This window comes from Prosopis cineraria, unplaced genomic scaffold (assembly GCF_029017545.1).
Source record: "Prosopis cineraria cultivar Desert tree isolate PC_DT_omini unplaced genomic scaffold, ASM2901754v1 PC1, whole genome shotgun sequence".
In the NCBI taxonomy this organism is placed as follows: domain Eukaryota; kingdom Viridiplantae; phylum Streptophyta; class Magnoliopsida; order Fabales; family Fabaceae; genus Prosopis; species Prosopis cineraria.
The window spans coordinates 52,687,537-52,713,496 of record NW_026555332.1 but is presented as its reverse complement, the minus strand read 5'-3'; the positions used below and the strand labels follow the sequence as shown (position 1 = coordinate 52,713,496).

The window sequence follows — 25,960 nt, the reverse complement described above, 5'->3', positions numbered from 1 at the left end:
AGATGGAAAAGGCAATTGGATTAAAAGTTTTTTCAAATACTTTGGATACCACACAAGTGCGGCAGCAGAGCTTATGGGTATCTTGAAAGACTTAACATTTGCTGGGTGAAAAAACTTGATAAGGTTAATGTCTATTCTGACTCTATAGAAGCTCTCGCATTAATGCATAGTGAGTTCTTTACAAATCATCCCCTTCCTGCAACTATCAACAAAATTAAAGATCTTATTATGAGAGATTGAATAGTTACTTTTGATCATGTTTTTCAAGAAGCAAATAAATATGCGGATTGCTTGGCTCACCAAGCTCTTATCGAAAGTTCTAGAGTTCATATTTTTGATACTTTACCTCTTGTTGTATAAATTTCTTGTACGCTGATATGATACATCATATCACATAGCACGATTTTCCTATGACCTTTTATTCAAAAAAAAGCCAATAGTTGGTTAAAGTTTTCTTTTGTTTTTTTTAGTATAAACTTTCACTCAAATTACTTTTACTAGAAAGTTACTTTTTTTAAGGTAATTTACATTTTACTCTTTCATAGATATGTTCTTATGAATTGTTTTAAAAATTATTCATAAATAAGGCAATGATACATGATGTGGTCTTCATGAATGGCATGTTAAGGATATAAAAGAATATGAAATAAAAGAAAAGTTGGGTGTTAGAGGCAACTAATGATTTTTTTTATTAAAAAAATTACATATATTCTCATAGAACAGGTTGATTCACAAACAAGTCTCTCGAAAATAAAAAATCACAGCTAAATCCTTTGAGACCTAGTGTAATTTAAAATTAAGTTGCAAAGATAATAATACCTCTGTTAAATATACATTACATTAATTAAATAATTAATTTATAACTATTTCATTAGTAATTTATAACTATAATTTTAATTTTTTATAACTGTAACTTTACATATTTGACAATTAAACAATCATGTATTACTAATCAAATTTAACATTTACTCCGATTGTTTACAACTAATTCAATACTTTACAAATATAACTTCAAATTTTTATAATTATAACTCTAATAGTTAAAATAATTGGTTTAATTATTAGACATATGGAGTTATAATTGTAAAAAATTAAAGTTATAGTTATAAATTATTGATAAAATAGTTGTAACTTATGATTGCTGTAATGCATATATGTCTAATAGGAGTATTATTATTTTTATTTTATTTTAAATTACACTCAAATCTCAAAAGATTTAGTTGTGGTCTTTAAATTTTTACAGTATTCATTTGTAAATAAGCCAACTTACTGAGACTTATATACTTCCTCCATCCTAAATTATAAGGCATTTTAAAAGAAGTTTTTTTTTTCTTAAAATATAAGACACTTTGAGTAAATTAATGTTTTATTAAATATACTAATTCTAATATTATTTTTTTATAATTAATTTTCACCCCTTTTCTTTTCAATGTATTCAATGATGAGTATTTTAAAAAAATTATATTTTTATTTTAAAAAGATAAAATTATTAAATATATTTAATAAAGTTTATTAATATGTAAAATTTTATTTAAAAATATATTATAATTTAAGATGAAGGGAGTATAATTTTTTTTTCCCCGTTAACCTAGCAAGGCAATTAATGAACATTATCTCATTGAGAATGGAGAGTAATCAATAATAATAATAATAATAATAATTAAAAAGAATGTATGACGTATGTACCATTTACTTTTTTTCGGGCCACATCTGTCCCTGAATCTTGATCCTTGCCGTTGAATTTGGGATAGCAGCCACTGGCGACATAATATAATGTCTAATTTTCTGGAAATCATATATTGGTTTAGGACTTTTTTTTTATAAGGTGGGTTTGAATTTTAATTAACAAAAATTATTATAAAAAAATTGATCAACAAAATGTGATAATGTTTTGATAATATTTTTAGAAATTGATTTTGACGATCATTTGATAATTCAATTTTGCAAAATAAAATATTATCTAAACATTACCATGTCTATTAATTAATTTTTATAATTAATTTTTTTCTAATTGAAATCTAAACACACCCTGTAGTCTATGCCATAACGCTAAAAATTATACATGTTCTTGGAGCAAAAAAAACTAAACTTTTATACTAAGCGAGATTTGCATTTGGAGAGTCATGGCGATTGAACAAAAAAAAAAAAAAAAAAAAGCCTTAGAGCACCTGCGAGACTTATCAAAGCAGCGGTTCTTGGAGGACAAAACTATACTTTAAGACTAAAGCAGATTTGCATTTGCAGAGTCCTGGCCATACTTTATTTTATTTTTATTTTTTTGACCTTGGAGATACCAGCGGTTAAATTCCTAAGTTAATTGATAATTCCACCCACCATAATATAAAATAAATTCTGTAAATTTTATTTAATTTGATGTTGAGTAACTTTTATAATTATTTTTAATTATCCTTTTATTTTTTTACTATTCTTTTTGAAAAATGATACATTAATTGAAATGTTATTGTCATAATCAAAATATTTACATAGGATATTTAATAAAGAAAAATTAAAAAAATATAAACTTTTTAAGAAATTAATATTTTAACTAATATTTTTTAAAATTATAAATTAATTATCAATGTTTTATATTTTAATTTGAAGAGACTATATTAATCAATGAGATAAATCACCTGAGAGATGGACGAGGATGCATGCCTATTGACTTTAGGAGACGACCAGTCTTCGTTCGCACAAGACGAGGAGCCGTTCATTGAACGGGACGTCAATCGTGACTGCAGTGTGCGCATGTTCGAGGAATTGAAAAGTCGATAGGAATATTCGTTTTCGATTCTTATATTCTTTTTTTTTTTGTCAAATAATGCTTATTGAACCATCCAAAAGCACCTGGTTTCAATCTTACCAACATAATTATCATTTTCCTCCTTTTTTATATGAGAAAATTACGTATGAATCCTGCAAAATAGATTTATTTACAAGTAAACCTCATAAAATTTTAAAAATATAACTAAATCTCTTTAGACTTAAGATAATTTAAAATTAAAATAATAAAATTGTAATGTGTGTATTAAAAATATATTACATTAATAAATTAATTTATAATTACTTCTTTAATAATTTATAATTATTACTTCAATTTTTTATAACTATAATTTTATATATTTAATAGTTAAATCGGTCATGTATTACAAGTTTAATAATAATTTTATGCAACAATCTTGTTAGTAATTTATAATTATTATTTCATATATCTAATAGTTTACAATTCTAATTTCACATATCTAATGATTAAACTAATTTTGTTTTACTAATAAAGTTTAACATTAATTATTTATAACTATTTTATCATTAATTTATAACTATCATTTTAATTCTTTATAACTGTAACTTTACATATTTAATAAGTAAGTGCATTATTATCTTTGTATTTCAATTTCAAATTATATATATTTAGATCCTAAAAAATTTAGTTGTAGTTTTTAAATTTTACGAGACTTATTCATAAATGATTTTGTCTATCATAGGAGCCATACATAAATTTTTTCCTTTTATTTGATTTTTTATGGCAATCCAATCTTAACATAACATTCTTATGAATTACCTCACCATTTATAAATTTTTTGTATCTGTTTCAATATAAATGCGAAAATGTCAAAGTTGAAACTTGAAATTAAGCCAAATAGGCATCGCCATCATGGTTAGCATTCTCCCTCCTTACACTATTGTTCCTTCTTCACCTATACCCTCTCTTACATTACTTTCTTTCTTATGCGAACAAATCAAGCTTCCCACTCATGCTCCTCTCCTTTATGTTTACAAAGCCAATAATAACATTCATCTAGGGGTGTGCAATTTACCTGAAAATCAGTATACCCGCCCGACCCGTATTTAAACGGGTCAACCCATATCCATTATCTAAGAAAAATAGATGGGTATAGGCAAGTATATATCCGCATATCAATAAATGAGGGGTAACGGGTAAGGCTACAAGTAGCCCATACCCGCCTATTTATATTTAAAAAAATCTTTAATTCTTCTTCATTTAGGATCTGTGTCAAGGCTTAAGGTGGGGTGTCATTTTTTTTAAAAAATCTAAGCCCCTAAAGTTAAGCCTTCAACTTGTGCTTAGCTATACTGTCCATGTGTGAGATCATGAGTATGGAGCTGTGCCTTAAACAGATCTTGAGTACTGAGCTGCAAGCTACAAGCTGCCTCTCGTCCTCTCCACTCTGCTTCTCAATTCTTCAGGATTTTGCTTCACCAGTCGCCAGCCACGGCTAGTCACCCTTGCCCAATCTTCCCTTCAGATGTCTCCCCTTCTCTATTCAAGACTTCGTGTGAGTGTGATGGCCTGAGTCGAGCAACATTTGTTTGTTTAGGATTTTACCTTCTCATTTATTTGAGATTTCAGCTTCAACTTCACCGTTCAGTGACTCAGCATTCACTATTTTGCAAGCTTCACCTTCACCTCTATCGTTCTTCCTCCCACCCCATCTTATCTGCTCATTGTCACTCTATCACTATCTCACCAACATCAAGTAAGATACCTCATTCTCGTCCTCTTCCTAACTGTTGTTGGCTTCTATTAGTTCAGCTCTTTAGTTATATTTGTGCATTTAGTAGGATGTAATAGGGTGCTTATTCTGTTGGTAATTTAGTCTGAACTTCTGGGTGATACTCTTTATGTGCTTCTGTCTTGCAATTTATCCTGTCTTTGTTTCTATTTAATTTCATGGGCAGGCTTTTAACTTTGTGTTCCCTTGTTGGCATTCAAATAACTTTAGTACCGGTGTGTTTTGTCTCAGTTTCTACCCTCAATAATAGTTCTTTTCTAGCTTTCCTTTTTTAATCAACATTGCCTTTGTTATACTTTAATCTTCATGTTATTTTTGCTTTCACTCTACAGTCATTTTTATAGATTTTCAACTTTTGCTTTGAAAATTTTTCATATTTCATTGAATTTTGAATTTATATGTGTGTTTGAGTGTTTGGAAGATTCATGATTCTATATTGTTTTCCTTTTTCTTTCTCTTTGTTTTTTAAATTACCTTTAAAGTGACTGTTTAATTCTTCATTTTTTTAATTTTTTTTCAACTGGCTACTGTTAGTTCAATACTTTGCCTATAATTCTCACTGATAGCAAACAACCTTATATATTTTAAGAAAATTTTAGATAGATTTAGCCTATTGAAAATTAATAAACAAACTTTTACATTTGTTTTAATTTATCGTGGGTGGCATATTTTTTTTAATGTTGAAATCTATCCTTTTTGTTATTTTAATCAAGAGACTCTTTCCCGCAAGACATTGTCCATTTCCTAAGGCTTGTTGGTAATTGTATTGTGTGTGATTGTTATCGTGTTGTACCTAGTATTAAATATGTCTATGATTGATTTGTTTTAGTTGTTATATAATTTTTACTTTAAAATTCATTATGGAAAATATGCAAGCTGTAAAAGGGGACCATGAACCTAAAACTACCACCACCATCACAGCACCCATTGAATCTAAACCTACCCAAGATGAAGAAACACCACCCTCCAAATGTAAAAAGAGCACAACATCTGAAATGTAGAATCATTTTGAAAAGTTTATAAATAAAAGAGGTGAGCATCAAGCCAAATGTAACTATTGTGGAAAGGATTTTGCTGGCCATTCTTCTAAAATTGGGACTAAGAATCTTTAGTGACATTTTGATTCTTGCCCAAAGAATCCAAACAAAGCCAAGGCATGACAGTCCTTATTTTCTGCTTCTTTTGGTAAATCAATGACTTATCACTCGTATAATGCAGAGCAATGCAAAAAAATAATTATTGAATTCATCATCTTGGATAAGATTCCTTTTCAAGTTGTGGAGGGCAAGGCTTTAAAAAATGTTGGAAGTGCTTGAACTGAGATTTACATGCCCCTCTCGTACCACTATGGTTAAGTTGTGCTACAAAATATATTTAGAAGAAGCAAAACATTTGAAAAGGTATTTTAAAAAATCTAAAGTTTGTGTGTCACTCACTACAGATTGTTAGACTTCAATATAAAATTCCAACTATATGTGTACGAATGAAAATTACATAAATAAATTTTGAATTTTTACACGGTTGAAAACCATAAAGGGGATACCATTGACAATGAAATTAAAGGATGCTTATTTTATTAGGGTATTGAGAAAGTATTTACAATTACTATTGATAATGTTTCTTCTAATGATTCTACTGTTATGTTTTTTAAAAAAATGTTTGAAGGATTTAGGAGGTCTAGTATGTGACGGAGAATTATTGTAGATGTAGCATGCTACTTATATTTTAAATTTAATTATTTTAGAAGGCCTTAAAAATATGAATCAATCTATTAAACTTATTCGGCATGCAATCAAGTTTGTTAGATCTTCTCTAGGTAGGCTTAAAAAAATTTAAGGAGCTTATTGAAAAATTGAGAGTTGATTTAAAGAGTCCACTTAGAATGGATTGTCCCATTAGGTAATTGACATGATTGTTAAATTATGATTGTTTGCATTATGATATATAATTTTTCCTAACATTTAAATCTTTTCCTCATCTTAATAGGTGGAACTCAACATATATCATATTGCAAAATGTCATTAAGTTCACTAAGGTCTTTGATAAGATGGAGGATGAGGATCAAGATTATAAGAACTACTTGAAAAAGAAAGTTAAACTGTCTTCAAGCTGGAGCTATGTTGATAATAGGATGGAAATGGAGGATGAAGATGAACTTGGTGATCATGATAGCGATGAAGGTATAGTTAAATCTCCTAATACCTATGACTGGAATGTGGTAAAGGAATTTTTTACCTTTTGGGAGTTGTTCTACACTATGAATCTTCAATTTTTTAAATCAAATTATGTCACATTAAACACATATTTTTAAAAAATAATTGCAATCAAAAAATCAAATTATGTCACATCAAACACATACTTTTAAAATATAATTGCAATCAAGACACGACTAGATTCAATTGTAGCTGAATCTAATTCTTTGTTGAGTGACATGGTAGAAAGGATGCAAAATAACTATGACAAGTATTAGGAAAAGGCACAAAACATGAATCCATTATTAGTGATAACTATGATTCTTGATCCTATATACGAATTTTGTTATGTTGAAGTTGCTTTCAAACATTTTATTGGTGATTACACAAAGAGATAAATAATGAAAAAGAAGATTATGGGGCTCTTGTATCACTTAGTTGATGAGTACTTTGCAACTCTTATAGCCAGTTGTAGTGAACCATCTAAAACTAGTACAAAGATGGGGGATAACAGTGCAAATAGTGGGGAAAGCAAGTTCCTCCATCTTCTAAAAAAAATTATTAATGTAGCAATGCAAAATTTCTTAGCCACTGTAATGAGTAAGCATCTAAAGAAACCAATTTTAGAGGTGGAAGAGTACCTAAATGCAGAGTTAGTTAATGCTTGTGATGATAGTTTTGACATTTTAGCATGGTGAAAAGTGAATTCTTCCAAGTATAAAGTTTTAGATTTAATTGCACATGATTTATTGGCTATACTTGTATTCATAATGTCTTCAGAATCTGCTTTTAATATTGGGGATTGAGTATTAGATGCTTTCAGGAGTTCCCTATCTTAGAAAATGGCAAAGGCACTCATTTACACCTAGAATTGGCTATCATCAACATCATGCATCCTATTGGAAGAGATTGATATTGACTATTTTGATAAGACTTTACGTGCTGTTGATGGTAATCTGAATAAGTTATATTATTTATATTCATTTTAATTCTTCATATTATATAATATATATCATTACTTACTAATCTAACTATCTTAATTTGTAGAGGAAGATTCAATAGCTTAATCTTTTACTGTATCAAATAATTTCGAAGAAGATAAATGAGAATTGATGAGGCTAAATGGGTTTTGACTTTTAAAAATTAGAATTATCGATAATTGTTTATTTAGTATTTGCTGTTAAAATATTTATTCTTGTATTATTCAGAGATTTGAACTTTTAAAATAATGCTACTTGAGTACTTAAGTTAAATTAGAATGGAATGAAAATTATATATTTTGATTCTTTTTTTTTAAGAAAATAGGTGCTACAGATGAATGGGAGACCCAGACCGTCTACACCCGTTTAAAAATGGGTGCAAACGGGCATAAGTGGGTATGGGCACGTGGCCACCTATTTATCCATAAACCAGTGAGTAACAGGTATGATTATGGATGGCCCATACCCGCCCGTTTACACCCAGAGTCATCTGTAGTGATCCAACATCACCGCCACCACATTCTAATCACTTCTCTCAGCCAAGCTCTGTTCCTTACTATCCTATTGCCGGCAGATTGTCTTGGTCCCATGCTGGAGGTGGTCGCTGGGAACTCCATTGCAACGCCAAGGGAGCTCACTTCTACCAAGCCTTTTGTCACTCTACTTTGGATGATCTTGCTGACTTTGTTCCTTCTCAAATCGTTCAACAACTGATACCGCCTATTGATTATGGCTGTCCCATCGCACAAGTTCCTCTACTGGCGGTGCAGCTCACCAGATTTTCATGCGGTGGCCTCACCGTTGGAGTGGCCATGTGTCGCGCAGTGATTGACGGAACCGCCGCCATGCGGTTTGTCAGTTCACGGGCCAAATTAGCCAGAGGAGAGGTTCTAGATTCAATGGAAATGCCATTCCACGATCGAACAGAGCTAGATTCACGCAAACTGAACACGGAGCCTCGTTTTGAGCATTCCAAGTTTCACCCACCCCCACTTTCAGCAGGTAGTTTAGGAGGATCAGAAGGCGAAACCAAGACATTCATTGCCATTTTGAAGCCCACGAGATACCAAGTCAACAAAGTCAAGAAGAAAGTCGACGCCTTTGCTTCCCGTTATAAACGGCCATGCAGTAGTTTCGAGGTGATCTCAGGGCACGTATGGAGGTGCGTCAGCAAGGCACGCTATGCCGGTGGCGGCGACGACCATCCAACGAGGTTGTCGACGCTGGCTAACTGTAGAAACCTTCTGAAACCGGCACTCCCTAGTAACTGTGCAGGGAATGCAGCTTTTCCAACTGTCACACCGACCTGTTCCTTTAACGCCCTCATGCACAAGCCTCTGAGTTATGCTGTAGAGAAAGTAAGGGAAGCACTAGAGGGGCTAACAGACGAGTATGTGAGATCTGCTCTTGGGTACATCGAGAGGGAGAAAGAGATGAAGGTGGTGAGGTACAATTTTCACTATCCTGTGAAGAGTGTATTGGAAAAGGGAGAATTTAGGGGGAACTCGAATCTGTTTGTGGTTAGGTGGATGAATTTTTCATATCGTGAGGCTGATTTTGGGTGGGGAAAACCAGTTTATTTTGGTCCGGCTTCATTGAGTCCGAAGGCAAAGGCTTTCGTTCTCAACAATGCTGATGGAGATGGCGTCATTGTAGCCATTCGTTTGCAGGCACTCCAAATGGACCCTTTCAAGAGATTGTTTTTCGAGGATATTGAGGATGACTTTCCCATCTCTAAGTTATAAAATCTCTTCCCTGCGTTTTACTAGACGTTGGTTATTCAACCAACTGATATTGATTTTTTTTAAAAGCTTAGTCACGTAGTATTTTTATTTGAATAAAACGGAAGGGTCGTGAACTCATGATGTTTTTTGTTGCTTAATTACTGTCATATTAATTGTTTGTGACGTTCAAGATGCAAATCAAGAATAAGAAATTAGAATTAAGAACCAAGAACGAACATGTTTCGCTACCGAATTTGACAAATTCTCTGTCCATTTTCCAAAATGAGCATATCTCAAGATTTACCTCACCTATGAGCGCTTTTCTGTTAAGAGAATGAGATTATGGTAATGGTGTGATTAGTTATGTTGTAGATAAGAATGGCTGTATAGCTGTATCATTGATATTCTCTGTAGATTTACTTTACACGTGTGCCATTTGTATTTGTTGATCTGTAACCGTTTGTCCTCTCTGTGCGTGCGTGCGTGCGTGTGTGTGAGTATAGTGAGCCAGCCTCAGTGCCTTGAGCTGAGCATTTCCATTTGTGTCTGATTTCTATCTTTTTCCGTGTGAAGTATAAAGCGGAAGAACCTGGATTGTACGTTCATTTTGTCCATTTCTAATGAAATTCCCTTTCAGTTCATTGCATTTTTATTTTTTACATGTCAAATGGATAACTAAAATCTACGCAAATTAAGTCCAAGTCATCAGAAGGTTAGGTAAAGGCCAAACCCAAATGGGCGTTGAAGACAACAGGATAAGGATGAGTGAATGTGAAGTATTATTGATGATTCTACATTATACATCGAGTCTGTATATATATACATAAACAAATAACTGTTTTAACTATCTGTTACGGTGACTATATAACTAACACAACTGCCTTGATCCCTCAAACTGTACTAGGATTGCTTCGACAAGGGGAAGAGATCATAGTGAGGATTTTAAACGTTCCTCAGCAGGTTTGGTAGAAAGGCCAAACCCAAATGGGAAGAGGGGATTGTAGTGAGGATCTCCAACATTCATAGGCAGTTGATCAACAGTTTTGAACCATGTTCGTGGGAGCTTTCCTGTGAAACCATAGTCACCAAATATGACATCAGCCACACCCTGACCTTCACTTCCAGGAAGCCAAGCGGCAACAAGAGCATCGATTAAATCAATATATGGTTCAATAACAACAGGGCGACCAGAGATTATGACAACCACGCATTTTGTAACTCCACAGACATTTCTAATGATCTCGGGGCCAGGATAGGGGATTGTTAGGTTCTTGCTGTCACCATCAATTTCAGCATAAGGATGCTCTCCAACTACAACTATGGCATAGGAGAATTCATTGGACTTGATATATTCTACATCAGGGTTCCCCTTGTAAATCACTTCGGTCTCTGGATCAACTGTGTTTTTTATAGCGGTGAAAATTGAAGTCCCTAATCATACCGAGATTCACTTCAGTAAGAAACGTTGCAACGACATGAAAATAAAGAAGAAAAATGGAATTAGAAACCAACTCCACCTTTAATAAGATTGTTGCCACTGATCCCTTGCCACTCAATGGTCCAGCCACCACATTGATAGCCTAAATTATCAGCGTGACTTCCAGCTACAAGTATTTTTGACGCCTTTTTAGGAAGAGGTAGAAGCAGTCCATCAGGTGACTCACCATTTTTTAATAGGACCAATGATTTCCTTACAGCCTCCCTAGCCAATTCTCTATGCTCCTGTTCACATTGTGGTGATAAAGAAGAGATGGTGATCCCCCCATGTGATTGTGATTTGTAAAACGTTGAGACTTAAAGGAACTTATTTGATGTAACTTCTCTGACCTGAAATCCTAAATATTTGACTAAGCTGTAATCGGCCAATGGATTTTCAAAAAGACCCATCACGAACTTGACCCGCAAAATTCTTTTCACTGCATCGTCAATGCGAGCCATAGGAATGACTTTAATTTTAACCAGTCTGGTTACACCATCAATAAATTCTGTATAGTTCTTTGGAACCATGAACTACATGACAAGAAAAGTTTATTACAGGATAAAATGCTTAATCAAGGGATGAAAATTTAAAATGGCATAATGTACTGTTAAAGTGTAGACCCAACCAACCATGTCAATGCCAGCGTTAACTCCGGCTTCGATTGAATAAGTGTAATTTGCATGAGGTGGGGAGGTGATTCTGTCTATGCCCTCAAAATCCGATATAACAAAACCCTGGAATAAGCCGCACGCAAATTAATTATCTTGTGTGGGTATGATAATCAAAAGGGTCTTCAAAATATGAATAGAGATCAAATAATTCTACCTTGAAATGGAGCGTTCTTTTAAGGTAGCCAGTAATGAGGTTGCGGTTAGTATGCATTTTTACTCCATTCCAACTTGAGTATGAGATCATGATTGTTGCCACACCCTTGCTAATAGAGACCAAGTAGCCTGGCATGTGGATTCTCATCAATCCATCTCTATCTATAATTGTGTTGTTCTCATCAATCCCATGAACTGTTCCACCATCACCCACATAGTGCTTGGCACATGCTATAACCTTCTCCCTGTTCAAGGAAAGACGATTATTTGAATAACTAAAATACAAACTGAACCTCGAATACATAATCTAACATGAAATAGAGCAGTTTTACAGTGTCTTGCAGATTAAAATGTGACCATGGATTTCAAAAGAATCGTAACGAGAATCCAGCATGTGACCATTGTCCCTATTTTTAATCTAGTGGCCTGAGAGGAAATAAATAATCACAAAATAGGAGAAAGAAAGGCAAAAAATGTCAGTTAAGATAGAAATCTGTCATGTGACAAACCGTCCTGCACCGGGAGGAGGTGCCGATATTTACTGAAAGCTTAGATTACCCCAAGACTTTAAACATAAATGCAGAGGAAAATTACAATTTAAAGCTAGATGCCTCATTCTATAAATTCTCACTTTCCATCAACAAATGGGACGCCCTTGGATAAGTTATCAGGAATATCCCCTTGCAACCCTGATATAATCTGGGTCATCTCTTGCACTACGTTAGGATCTTCACTGTAGCTTTCATAACACCGACCCCATCTTGGATCTCTACAGACCTACAAACAGTAAAAATCATAGATGTAAAGTGACATAACCTTTGAGCGAAAGAAGTTCATGTTTGTCACTTACTGCAATACAAGGTGCAAAAACATACGGAATTCCGGTAGCACGAACTTCAAGGGCAGTGGCAGCTCCAATTCGCTTCACAAGCCCTGGGTCCCTAACCATCAAAATAGATGTGTGCAATAATGGATCAGTTTGCTGAGCTCCAACAAAAAAAGAAAAATTGCAGCTTTGGAGAAAAGAGAGTTGCTCCGATTGATGAAGCATCATTAACATTAAGGTGTGAGTGTATTTGCCTGGTGGCTCCAAGCCCAATATTGTGGGGAAAGACAGTTGCTCCGGAAACAGGGCTATGGCCGTGAACAGCGTCGATGCCATAAATCATTGGGATGGCAAGCCGAGTTGATAAAGCACCCTTCTGAAAATCATTCACCATGTCAATCCAAGTTTCAGCTGAAGCATGCGGAGCAGGACGACTCCCACCCTCACTCATTACACTCCCTACGCAAGAGAGACATTTTCCATTTATTAATTAATGCATATATATCATAGAGGTTGGAGGCGAGTGTGGGGTATATGTTGTCTGTTGTGGTATTTACCAATGAAATGTTTCTTGAGCACGTCAGCAGACGCAACCTTGCGTTCAATCTGCAGCATTTGGCCAATCTTCTCCTCAAGAGTCATGCGGCTCATAAGATCCTCGACCCTCGCATCAATCGACATTGTCGGGTCTTTATACTTCATGTACTCTGGCACTGAAAGGCAAGCCCAACCACCGAACAGCCAGAGCCCCGCCAAGAACACGAGAATTTTAACCATTTCCTTCAACTCCCTATATATAGAAAGTATATCAGAAATGAGTTAGTTAATCCTCTGACCATAATTTTAGCCGGTTAAGAGCAGTAAGCATATCACTCGGATGCATTAATTAAGGTTCCCACGATGTCAGGAACGATGCAATCACATTTCGGGAACCGGAGGTGCAAAGTTATATGCTATCTATGGAGGCCGAAATTAGTTGTAGAGAAACAGTAATTGAATAGAGATTGAGATTTGAAATGCAAGGTCAACAGTTTTCAAGACTGCAGTTAATACAGTGAATGATAATAAGAAAAGAAGGAATACGAAATCAGGAGACAAGTTTTCCAGATGAAAATTGTAAGGCGATAAGGGCAGTGATGAGTGATGACAGAGCTGGAGAAATTACAGTGACTATTGTGTGTCTGCAGATCCAGAGAAGGAGATCTTCAAAGACGGCAGAGCCTGCGATGGGAAAAAAAATGGTGGGAGGCAGAATATATAAGCATTGTAAGCGAGACGGGAGGACAAGGGACCAGGATGCCAACTCTGCTCCGCATCCACGAGAGGATGGATTCATTTCTTTGACACGAAAATTCTCAGATTTTGGGTTTAGATTTTTGAAATTTCGATAAACTCTACACGAGGGAAAACCGTCATCACATAGCCATTTTTCTTTTCAGAGATAAGGTGACTTGAGTTAGTTGGCGTGGGGTTATTAACTATCTTCTTGAGATGTTGTTGGAATAAATCGATTTTGGGAAAAATATGTTATCCGAATAAATCGAGATTTTAATGAGTATTAGAACAGTAACAGAATAAATCTTTTGTTGAAATTTTACTGACACAGATATTTGGAAAAAAAAAATTATAAAAATTGCAAAATTACGGTTATTTTATGATAAGAGAGTACAATTGCATCAGGAGTGATTGATTTTGATTTTATATTTTTTAAATAATGCTTTGCAATTTTAAATAGATTTTAGCGTAAACGTAACACGATTTGCAACATGAATTTTATTATTTTGTGACTTTTCATTCTAATTATGCGGATCACGTCCCTTGTTTGTTCAAGGGACTGCTGAGGAAAAACCTTATCAACAAGCCGAAATCCATCGTAGTATCCTTCTTGCGGGAAATATGCGAGCAATATATATCTATATTCAAAGCAAATGCCAATGCAATAACTCTCAGCCCAAAATCCCCTTCATTAAAAAAATGTAAAAGAATAATCCATTTGCTGAATTTTCCGTTCAATTACCAGAAACAAGAACTCAACATATTTGTGTGCCATCTGGCATCTTCGGTCCTGCTTTCGTTCAGTTTCTTTTTTCGATTTTACTTTTCACGGTAGTCCACCAGGTGGCACGAGTCAAGCGTGTCATGTGAGGAAACAATTTTTTTTTTTGGTAAAAGTCATGTGCGGAAACTTTAAATATTTTATTGGGAAATCACAAACAAGGACCGCCAAATAACTTTTGTTGGCATGCAAGATCAAGGGTCTAATTGCAATTAAAATTTGCTATGATTTAACAAAACTATCTCTTATATATATATATATATATATATATTAAAAATTTTATTGCAATCACCAACCTTGACCACCATTGACAATCATCGGAGCCCTAAGTCCGACCATAAGACCATTTGATAAAACTATCCCTCACATATATACATACATACATATATATATATATATATATTAAAAATCTCACCACAATCACCAACCGCCAGACCACCACCAATAATCATCAGAGTCTTCACTTCGACCATAAGACCATTTGACAAAACTATTCCTCATATATATATATATATATATATAAAATCTCACTGCAATCACCAACCGCCAAACCACCACCAACAATCGTCGGAACCCTGACTTCGACCATAAGACCATCGCTTGAGCTCTAACAAATGAGTCTCTATTTAAGAAAAATAAGTTTCATTTTTATTTTAACAACAATCAATTTCTTAATTAAAATTCTAAAAAATTAACTTAATAGTTAAGAGGAGCAAATATTGTGATTTGTTGAACAAGTCTCCAGTAGAAAAAAAAAATCTCATTCCATTTTAACAACAATCAATTCCTTAATTACCAACTCTAAAAAATTAACTCAGTGGTAAAGATGAATAAGTTTTCTAATTTTGTGAACAAGAAGTCCCCATTTGGGAAAAACCAAATCCCATTTATATTTTAACAACAATTCATTCTCTCATTAAAAACTCTAGAAAATTAACATATTAATGGAGAGGATCAAATATTGTGATATGGCAAACAAGTTACTATTTAAAAAAAAGTCACATTTCTATTTTAACAACAATTATTTCCCTCATTACAACACTTGTTTTTCTCCCATGGAAATAGTGATGAGAGAAATAACAAATAAATGTTGTAGTGCAGGAATTGATTGTTATTAAAATAAAAATGAGACTTTTTTTTCTTAAATAGGGACTTATTCACTAGATTACAAAACATGTTACGTTTCACTGTCAAGTTAATTTTATGGAGTTGTTAATAAGAGAATTAATTATTGTTAAAATAAAAATGAGATTTACTTTTTTCCTAAACGGGAACTTGTTCGCCAGAGTTTCAACAATAATGGTTTGACAACTGGGGACAGTGGTGAAATTTTTAAATATATATATATATATATATGAAAGATAGTTTTGTATTTTCATAATAAATTTTAATTATATTTAAGTCCCTCGGTCCGGTAGATAAATTTCAAAATTGTTTGGTTTTGCAAAGTAATAAATGTTTTTTAGTGGTCTTTGGTTGAAATTTTCCCTATTTTATTTTGCTTATCCTTTTCCATGATTTAGAAAATATTGACTCTTTAATCAAACCAAAATATCTAAAAAACAAATAAATACTGTGAAATAAAATAATTATTTTTCAGACTCTTGTATGACATTTTTTTAACAAATAAAATGACATATTTACCTCTCCCTAAACCCTCCCTTTCCTCTGTCTCCCACTTGTCCAGTAAATCCTACAGCGTGCAAAGCACAGAAGCAAGAAATAGACGCCACATCTATCTCTTTTGACGACTTTTCTCAACTCAAAGGATTCTCTTCTCTTATTTATTTCACGTTTCCAAGCTGAGTAGAGTGGAGAAGGAATTGCTTTTTTTTGTTTCTTTGTAGTTCATTTGTTGGGTTGGTGCCGCATCAATTTCGTGGTTCAAAACTTGGCTTCAACAATTTGCTTATTCCCTGGTTCTCTCTCATCCACATTCATTCAGGTTCTCTATTCTGAATCATCGCTGGGCCACAAACTTGGCGAAATATAACCAATGGCTTTCGTAAATCTAATGCTGATATTACAACTCATGACATAATCAATCAAGTTTTTTTGTTTTTTTTGCCAGAACATAATCAATCAGGTTTGGAATCCAGGTTTAAAATTTTAAATACTATTTGAGATTGTTTTTAGTCTCAGTAATTCATAAATATTTCACGCAGTAAATGACTCTTTTACTGGTTGGTTAAAAGAATCTACCATAATTGTTTACAAAAACAAGTATTTATTTAACCGACGTCATCTGATCATCACAAATCCTTTTTCCTGATATGGATTGCGGATTTTTATTTTCAAATTCTTTTGCATCCTTATTTAAATCAATTAGATTTGAGCATTGTTAAATTTAATTGAGAGTAACTGTCTTAAAAATGTTTTCTATAATTGTATAGACTCGATCTCCAGACCTTGTATCAACCTCTGTCATTATGGTGTTGATTATAAGATTATTTTTTTGTTGCGCGCTAATTTAACGCGCCATCGGCCTTAAGGAAGGGGATTTCTGTGGATTTAAATTTCACACGAGGAAGTTGTCAACGTTATTACCTAATTATTGGAATTCACTGTCTGAATGATTTTCAACAAATCATTTGGGCATTGATTGCACGTCATTGCGTGGAGCCAATGCATGACTCTTGCGGATTATTAGAATATGGAGGGCAACATTGTCATCCTATTTTTGGCCAAAGTATAACATTATCATCTTAACATGTCAAAAGACGATATCTATTGATGGTTACGTAGAAGATATTGTTCATAATTCACTCAATTATTTGTGTTTCGTTGGGTCAATTGATCAAAATGATAATTAAAAAAAATTTGATCAAATACAAAAACATAAATATTCACGCAAAATGTTTTCTAAGGTACCCATACGATGAGAGCCAGAGGCGAAGCTACATGTATATGCCCCCCTCACTTGAGAAAAATGACATGTTTGAGAGCATAAATTTTTATATTTTATAATTTGCACTTTTTACTTATTATACTTTACACCTTCTTATTTTCATATTTTAAACTTTAAACTCATTTCAATATTAATTTTTTAGCCTAAATCTATTCAAAATTTTAATTTAGCCTCATGAATATTAGCCCACAATTTTACTGTATTTAAATACTAATATTATTTATTAATCATTTAAAAAATAAAAAAATTTAATATGACTAAATAGACTCACTCCATGTCCTGAATACTATTCAGGAACTAATTAAAAAAAAAGATAATGATATATTCAGGAACTAATTAAAAAAAAAGATAATGATAAATAATGAAAATTTAAAACTTAAGAGTAAATTGAGTAAATATTTTTCGTTAACTCATTACACTTACGACTCTATAATTAAAAATTGGATAGAAAATAAATAAAAAAAATAATTATTTTAATATAAATATTTTTTTTATCAAGAATCCTAATTCTGTCGTTACTTTTTTTTTATCCAAGATTCTCACTCTGCTATTGTGAGAGCCCTGTATAATGTATAGTTAGGAAGTCCACAAACCGTACCTTGTTAGCATTGCATTTCTTCCTTGGTGATTGTAAAACCCTTGTTAAAATGATGGTCCCAATGTTTTTTTTTTTAAAAAAAAACTATTAAGATGGGTACGTTAAAGACACCCCTCTTTTTCTTTTTTCAATAAAAAGATGTCATTTTCCTTGCTTACGTCGAGCCTCTGTGCTTGCTTGTCTTTCCGAATTACGCAGTAGACCTGTGTGTTTGTCATTGGATCATACAAACTAGTTACACATCCTTGTACGTATCCCAGCCTGCCAATTCCAAGGCCCAAATCCAAATCAAGGTTGGAACAGATGTTTGCCATCAGAACACAAGTCTATATGTAACTTACATTTATTTATTTATTTTGTGCTTCATTAAACAGGGCAAAAACGTTTTTTTTTATTTTTTTTTTTAAAAGTAAATGAAATCATAGATTGACTGATGTGCAAAAAAAAAAAAGTGAAGACCCAAATTTTACACGATTCAATCTGACAACAAAGCAAGCCTACTAAAGAAGTTGAGAGCAATGTTTTAAAATCCGGACTGGACAGTGAACCGAAAATATCAATGGGTCACGGGTCTTATGGTTCAACCGATCAAACCGGTGGTTGGACCGGTGACCAAATAATTAAATAAAAAATTTTATATATATATATATATATATAAATAAAAGAAACAAGCTAACAAAAATACAACACTAGATTCTTAAAATGCATTAGGATTTAGGCATAATCACTTGAAAAAAATAAAACTTCTATTTGCAATAAACAACTCTTAGACAATAAAAAATAGATTCATCTTCATCCATTCAGCAATCCTTCATTTTGTAATAAACAGCTCAGATAATAAAAAGCAAGCTCATCCGTTAGCATTCATTCTACTCCATTTAGAACCATGAAGATTACATTAAATTGGGTAGAGATATAAATGAGGGAGAAAGAAAATCTCACCGGGACTGAGAGAGGGAGAGAGAGAGAGAGAGAGAACAATTGATGAAGAAGATGAAGAATCAAGAAAGGGTTCGAGCTCGACGCCATCTGATTGTCTTCAACAATTGGATGCCTATACTAGAGTTAACCAAGAACACGAAGTCACAAACCAAAATGAAGAAAGTGAAGTGAAGATGAAGAATAAAGAAGCATATGAAGTTTAAGATGGCTAAAGTTGAATGGTGAAGACAACGAAGGGTGAACATAGAACCCAAATGGTTGAGAAGGCGAGTCCAAAATGGCTGAACGGTGAAGACAGAACCCAGATGGCTGAGTGGCTTGAGGGAGATGACACATGGAATAAAGCCCAGATGGCTCAGATTTGAGAAGGTGGCGAGAATGAGTGCGTGCATCGTGCGAGACAGAGAGAAGTGAGACTGAAAAGAAGAAGAATGGGTCCTTATAGGTGTTGGTCTGCTAGATAGAGTGAGGAGAAGGGTTTTTTATTTTTAAAAATACCAATTTTAACTTTTTTTTGGGACCCGCTATTGAGTTGACTTAATGGTACCAGATTTAGCCTCAACTTCGTTAAGGTGGTAGAGGTTGCGGGATCGAGTCTGGGAAGGTTCCAAAAGACCTCGGAGAGGCGGGGTGAGAAATAGCCACAGTACCACCTGTGGTAAAGCTGGATCTAGGCCTGTGAGGGTACAGGTCCCAGCACCGAGTCGAGGCCCAAGGGGTGGCTCCGTGCTGTTACATATATTTTGTATTATGCAATGTATCTTGTGTCAACCTAGAACATGTCTTATTTGTGGAGCATGTAAACTCTAATCTTTTTTATTAAATGCATTTATATGACCAAGAGGATTATGTCTGTCCCTCTTGATCCATGACTTGATTTGAATATCATGCCATAAAGATCCTGTCTGTCCCTCATAATTCTAATTTCTTTTTGAAATATTTTAGGACCTGTGATATATTGTCTTGGATGTATCATGATAGAAATTTTTCTACCATGATAAGGGTATGATAAGGGTTCAATGAAAAAAAAATGATTTATTGAATTCATAATTTGCGAAAAATCAATTTGTAAATTTGAGGGTGTTACAACGATCACTTCTCAAATGGAAAGGGAGGAGTGTCAAGAGAGTTTTGTGAGTTAGGGAAAAAAAAGGAAGGGGTAACTCTTGTCTGTGAAATTCATAATCGAGAATATTTTTGTCCAAATAAAAAATCATTCCCATAGAATGGATCATATTCCTATGGTCTACTGATGGAATGGGGATTACCTCATATGAGGTAATGGACCATTCCATTGAAAAAAAAAAAAGACTCATTAACTTAATTGGTGTAAGGTAGTGACATTTTCAATGGAATGGGGATTACCTCAGACCATTCCATTGAAAATGTCACTACCTTACACCAATTAAGTTAATGAGTCTTTTTTCTCTCATCCTCATTCTATCACCCCTCATTCCCTTGTACTAAACATGGCCTTAGAAGGAAAGATAATTTAGCTAGATACTTAATTACTCTATTATAGTTCTTATAAATATGATTAAACTCAGTTTGACCCTCTAGAGAAGAAGAATCTAGCTTACTCGACAATGTCCTTAAATGGATAGTTGGTATCACAACCATGAACAATCAGGTTGATCACTTTAAGATAGTCTAAAAAAATTACCACCTTGAAAAAGTTCCTTTCCTTGCACAGCTTAAGCCCCTGTATAATACCAATCATTTCCACCATCATTGAGAGAATAGAGATCAATCTAGAGCTAAAGTCATAGACCCAATTGTTTTGCCCATCTTGCATAAAGCTTTCACAACAGCTGCTACCGTCGCTTTTGACAGAACCATCGACATGTAACTTGACGAAGTCCTCCCCACTATTATTAACACGTACCTCTGATTTTTTTAAAGTATTACATAACAGGTAATTGATCATAAGGTCTCTATCCATACGGGCTCTAAAGAGACTAGAAAAACCATAATCGGCATTTCTTTGACCTTGGGTACGAAAAGCAATATTGCAACGGCAGGCCAATATATCCCAACAGCGGGCCAAAAAGAGTTGGCCAAAAAATTTTCTTCATGTGCTTGTTCTCTATTTCATTCCAGGTTCCACTTAACCCATTTCACTCCTTGCAGTGAGCAGAAAGTCTCCAACTGATCAAATCTAATCACCAACCTCCATCTATGTATGGCATTGTCATAGTCGCGCAAAAGATGCATTGAATCCTCTTTGGCACTGCAGCTCATCGGACAGCCATCCTTGCTTTGAATTCCTTGTCTGCATCTCAGGTCCAAAATGTGGGCTCTCCCATGTATTAACAACCATGGAGGATTTGATCTACTATCATAATATTAAAACACGGTATCTGTTGATGGTTACGTAAAAGAGACTGTTCATTCTCTCAATTATTCGTGTTTCGTTGGCTCAATTGGTCAAAGTAATAGTAAAAAAGCTGATCAAATACAGAAAGGCAAAAAAAAAAAAAAAGGAAATATTCATGTCCAATGTTCATATATAAAATTAGTCAGGAAGACAAAAAATCGTACTACCTTCTTAGTTCTTGCCAATAATAACACTGCATTGCACTCTTGGTGATTGTAGAAACCTTGTTAAAATGCTGGTCCCAGATAAAAAACTACTAAGTCGGCTTCAATGAAATGGGATTTGGGTTGGTTAAAGATATAGTAATAGATGTCGTAAAGTCTGCCTCACCCCCCCTTTTTTTCATTTTTGCCCCTACGTGTATGTCGTTTTCCTTGCTTGCGTGGAGCCTCTATGCTTGCTTGTCTTCCCAAATTACGCAGTTGACCTAAGCTTAGAACAACGAAGAAGGCATCAAATATGACATTTCAAAAAGAGATTACCGTTTTTAGAGGTTACCTGTGTGCGTTGGATATACAAACTACACATCCTTTTAAGCATCTCGGCCTTCCAATTCCATGGCTAGAATTGGAAGATATGTTTGCCATCAGAGCACATTCAATATATAACTTATTATTTTTATGAAAAAATTTCAGTTAAGGATTACATAGAAACTTATTTTCAGGTGAATTTAAATAATTTTAATATTTTAGTTTGATTCAAGGGAGAAAAGTTAAAAAATTTTTGCATGACAAGTGAAATGATATTTTAATTTTTTCACCATTAAAATTTTTTTAATTTTTTTTAAACTAAACTGAAATTTTTAAAATTTTTTTAGGTCTATTTAAAATTAAATCTATATTATATTGTGATTCTTACTTGAAATTTTCCCTATTTTTATTTATAGTTCACGGACGTGCTTCATTAAACAGGGCAAAACATTAAAAATAAAAAAAAAGTAAAAATCATAGATATTCACTCGTGTTGGGGGAAAAAAAAAAAGAAAAGTGGGTGAAGACCCAAATTTTACATGATTCGATCTGACAATGAAGGAAGCCTTCTAAAGAAGTTGAGAGCTGGCGAAGGCGTCCTATCACGAAAGACGGGGTGCCTCAAATAGTAGAACCCAAAAGCCATTGCCACCATCTTGGACGGTACCAAGTACAGTATTAAAGCCACCACCAAACACATCCCTACAAATATCCCCGTCCCACGTGGATCTCGCCACGTCACCAACGCCTGCACTCTCTCACCCTGCGCCGCTATATCCCCCAATACCGTCTGCACACGTGCCCCCAACATCCTCAACTTATCGTACCTCACGCGTACCATCTCTCCTGATCTGCTGCTCGGCACCGTATCGAATTCCTCATCCAGCTCCTCCCGATCCGCCACCTCCGCCAGTGACATTTTCTGATCAAAGTGCGGAAGTGGGTCCCTCGATCGGAACCTGTAGTTCCATGCGCCTATTACGAATACGTAAAATGCCAGCGTCGGAATTATCAGATCTGGAAACCACACCAGCATCACCAGCAATGCGTGTACGAGAATGGTGGCCGTTGGATTCTTCCACCCACGTGTATCTTCTATCCACCGTAGGATGTCGATGAACCCTGCTACCACGTTGATGATCCTGTACCAATTGGCACGCACCTTCCGCATGCTGAAGTTGTGAGAGTCTGCGTCCAGCATGTAAAGCACTACTTCTCTTCTCAACGGCGGCTCTGATCTCGACAAGTGTCCCGCCACGATCTTCACCGCCGTGTTTCTCAACATTTCTTGTTGCGCCAATCCTAAGGGCTTGATGTGGTGCATTAATGGCAGCATTGGCTGGGAGTATACTTGAAGGAAATCCAACGTCTGAGTGGTTCGAACGAACCGGATGGCAATCTCTATTTCACCCATCTTCTTCGTTCCTGCGTTGGTCAACACGAGTAACGGGTACGTGTTTCTGTACACCCGACCCGTTTGCAACGTGGATATGCGGATTCGCACCTTTCCAACGCGAAAATCAGGCCTCGCAGCTTCTTCACCACAATCTGCTTCGTATGCTCCAAAGCTATCAAAGACTCCGATGGTCAAAACCGTGCAGGGATCGAACACCTTCCACGTGTACTGCTCGTTCCACTTGGGATCCAAGCTATCGGATACGGTCCGCGTACGTACCCACTTGTTGCCATATTTGGCTACACAATACGCATCGGTGGAGCTTTTGCCGTTCACAGTTTTCATGGGCACCAGGTTCTTGCAACTGATGATTCCTAGTTCAACTGTGCCGACTGGTGGCTTCCAAAGTTGCCTAGCCGTGGGACGGAAATCACTGCACACGTGAGCGGACTCATCCATCACGTGATATCCTCCATCGAAGCATAAACGCAGGTGGATCCTGCCCTTGTAAACTCTCTTGTCGTTGCTGACATCCTCAAAAGTGAACCAACGGGATGCTACGTTACGGTCATCTACCCTTCTCTCAATGGTAGTAAGAGGTATTCTCAGGACACCCATTGTTATCGGCCCCTTAGGTTGCCGATTTTCAAGAGCGAAAATGAGCTGGTCACTCAAAGGCTCTGCAGCGACGAAGATTAAATCGTCGTCCCATGAAGCAATGCCGTTACGAGTAACGGAGACTTTTGACTTCAGCACTTGAAATCCGAGTTGAGCTCTGACCTGGAAGAAAGCCTCTTTCAACGCTGTTAATGACAGAATGTCCTGAGCTTCAAGCACCGTGGCCCTTAGGTACCACAACTTCGGGGACTGGTAGATCTTGGCGCGAGAGTGGACATTTCCTGCTGTGTCTGTTTTCCACGCGTCAGGGAATGCCTCGTCAGCTTGAGTGCCAACCCAGGTGGCAAGCATGAGATCCCCGTAGCGGGCCCCGCCACCTTCCAATCTGTACCACTGTGGGGCCAGGGGGCTGTCCGGCGGGTCCCTGAGAGGGATCTCCGACACCTCAAAGCAAAGCCCGCCCAGAAAACTGCGAGAGTCCTCTTCTAATGTGGTGGGGCCTGAAGCGGGAGGGTCCCACACGGAGACTTCAAGGAGAGAAGCAGATTCGGGGGAGTCGCGGCCGAATGCAAACGTTTGGTCCCATTCGAATAATGTGGTTTTGCGCGCGGGCTTGGACGTGACGTGATGGCCGGAAACTGCAATCTTCACGAAGGGGTTACAGTTTGGGGGCAAGTATCGTGCTTTCACGACGCGAACGAAGAGGTAGTGCATCTTCTCAACCAGATCAAACGAGCATCGTTCCATGGACATGGTATCCGACACGTCTGACATGAAGCTCGCTGTGGATGCTGCCCTTCGAATTGGTTGTGGTCCTTGTGGAGCGTTGGGCCCACTGAACCTTACTTCAGGCATCGTTCTAGATGTTTCCAGTGATGAAGCTTTCACCTGATCTGCACCTTCTTCTGTCGGCTGTTGCGGCGGCTCAGGCTCAACCGGCTTTTCAGCAACAGGGGCTGCATTTTCAGGTGTTGGAGCTTCCGCAGGTGCTGGCTCTTCCGTGGCCTTGTCGTTTTCCGGTTGAGATCCATTAGGTGGAGCCGCCGCCACCTCCGCCTCAGATTCTTCGACCTTATGTGGTTCCGCTGCTGCAGCTTCGGATGTTGGCTTTGCCTCCGCTACCTCCGGTGCTGGTTTTGCATTGGACTTCACTTCCTCTGGAGCTGGTGCTGCCTCGGACTTCGCTTCCTCTGGCGGTGCTGGTGTTGGTGCCGGCGGAGACGGCTGTGGAATTTCCTCGTCGACGTAATAGATTTTCAACCCAATTTCACCTCGAACCCAGCTGAAAAGGCTCTTCTTCTCCAACTGGTAGTAAATCAAGGCTTCCTCGCCTTTACGCACAAACTGGGAAGAGCTTAGTCGAACTCGACCCAGGAAATTGTTGCGTCGGGTGGGACCGCAATTCTTGTCATGGAGAACATCGAGTTCAAGCATGTCACCAAGAATGTCAGAAGGCTTACCGACATTAAACGACAGCGTTTCGTTCCAGGTCGGGTTCAAGTCACGAGCCACCGTCGGGATTCGTTTCCGCTGGCCGTAGAAGTCCACCAACACATATGGACTGGAAGTGCCGTGCCCATCTTTCGGGAGAAGATCTCGAGCGTCCACAACCTCCACTATAAGTTTCCGAACCGTGCCCATGATCAGGGTTTATTCCCGTTCTTAATTTCTTATCCCTCAAAAGTTTAATTTGCAGGATGCAGCGGTGTGGCTTATAGAGCTCCAACTCATGGCCCAGCCAAGCGAGTGTGATTATGAAGGGGGGGAAAAAGAAGGGTGGATTGATATCATGAGTACTGCTTATATATAATTATTTAAGAGAAAGATGGAAAGGAGGTGAGTAATTATTCATGCTCGGTTCTGTTCACATGTTTTTTGTAAAAAGAAAAATTATGTGATGCAGGTGGTGGAATGTGAGTCGCATATGGTTGGAAAAAGATGGAAAGCTAGAGGGATGGGGACTAAGAAATCTGTGAAACGGGGCTTAACTTGGTCTTCAAGCACCTTTAGACCTTTGAGTTTTGTGGGTCTGTCCTG

At 36.0% G+C, this 25,960-nt stretch overlaps 3 protein-coding genes across 3 annotated transcripts; 1 reads left to right on the top strand and 2 right to left on the bottom strand.

Moving 5' to 3' along the window:
- The first annotated feature begins 8,159 nt into the window (after positions 1-8,159).
- Positions 8,160-9,652, top strand: LOC129302397 (hydroxycinnamoyl-CoA:piscidic acid hydroxycinnamoyltransferase-like). The gene has a single exon (XM_054941254.1). The coding sequence runs from the start codon at positions 8,160-8,162 to the stop codon at positions 9,447-9,449; it is 1,290 nt and encodes a 429-aa protein (XP_054797229.1). The 3' UTR covers positions 9,450-9,652.
- Positions 9,653-10,190: 538 nt separating this feature from the next.
- Positions 10,191-13,891, bottom strand: LOC129304358 (uncharacterized). Its single transcript, XM_054943985.1, has 10 exons — positions 13,724-13,891; positions 13,116-13,348; positions 12,813-13,017; positions 12,583-12,673; positions 12,364-12,509; positions 11,734-11,977; positions 11,538-11,642; positions 11,256-11,438; positions 10,946-11,150; positions 10,191-10,859 (listed from the first exon to the last, which is right to left on the bottom strand). Exons 2-10 carry the CDS (start codon positions 13,333-13,335, stop codon positions 10,357-10,359), a joined length of 1,902 nt encoding a protein of 633 aa, XP_054799960.1. The 5' UTR covers positions 13,336-13,348; positions 13,724-13,891; the 3' UTR covers positions 10,191-10,356.
- An 8,475-nt stretch (positions 13,892-22,366) lies between these two features.
- On the bottom strand, positions 22,367-25,960 carry LOC129309479 (protein QUIRKY). Its single transcript, XM_054951072.1, has one exon. It carries the CDS (start codon positions 25,562-25,564, stop codon positions 22,445-22,447), a length of 3,120 nt encoding a protein of 1,039 aa, XP_054807047.1. The 5' UTR covers positions 25,565-25,960; the 3' UTR covers positions 22,367-22,444.

Excerpts from the sequence above, each read along its gene's own strand:
- LOC129302397 (XM_054941254.1), top strand. The coding sequence starts at position 8,160 with ATGGCCCATACCCGCCCGTTTACACCCAGAGTCATCTGTAGTGATCCA.
- LOC129304358 (XM_054943985.1), bottom strand. The coding sequence starts at position 13,335 with ATGGTTAAAATTCTCGTGTTCTTGGCGGGGCTCTGGCTGTTCGGTGGT. Across the intron at positions 11,151-11,255 it reads TCAAATATTTAGGATTTCAG|GAGCATAGAGAATTGGCTAG; the intron begins GTCAGAGAAGTT and ends CAATGTGAACAG. Across the intron at positions 10,860-10,945 it reads TGGCAACAATCTTATTAAAG|GGACTTCAATTTTCACCGCT; the intron begins GTGGAGTTGGTT and ends CGGTATGATTAG.
- LOC129309479 (XM_054951072.1), bottom strand. The coding sequence starts at position 25,564 with ATGGGCACGGTTCGGAAACTTATAGTGGAGGTTGTGGACGCTCGAGAT.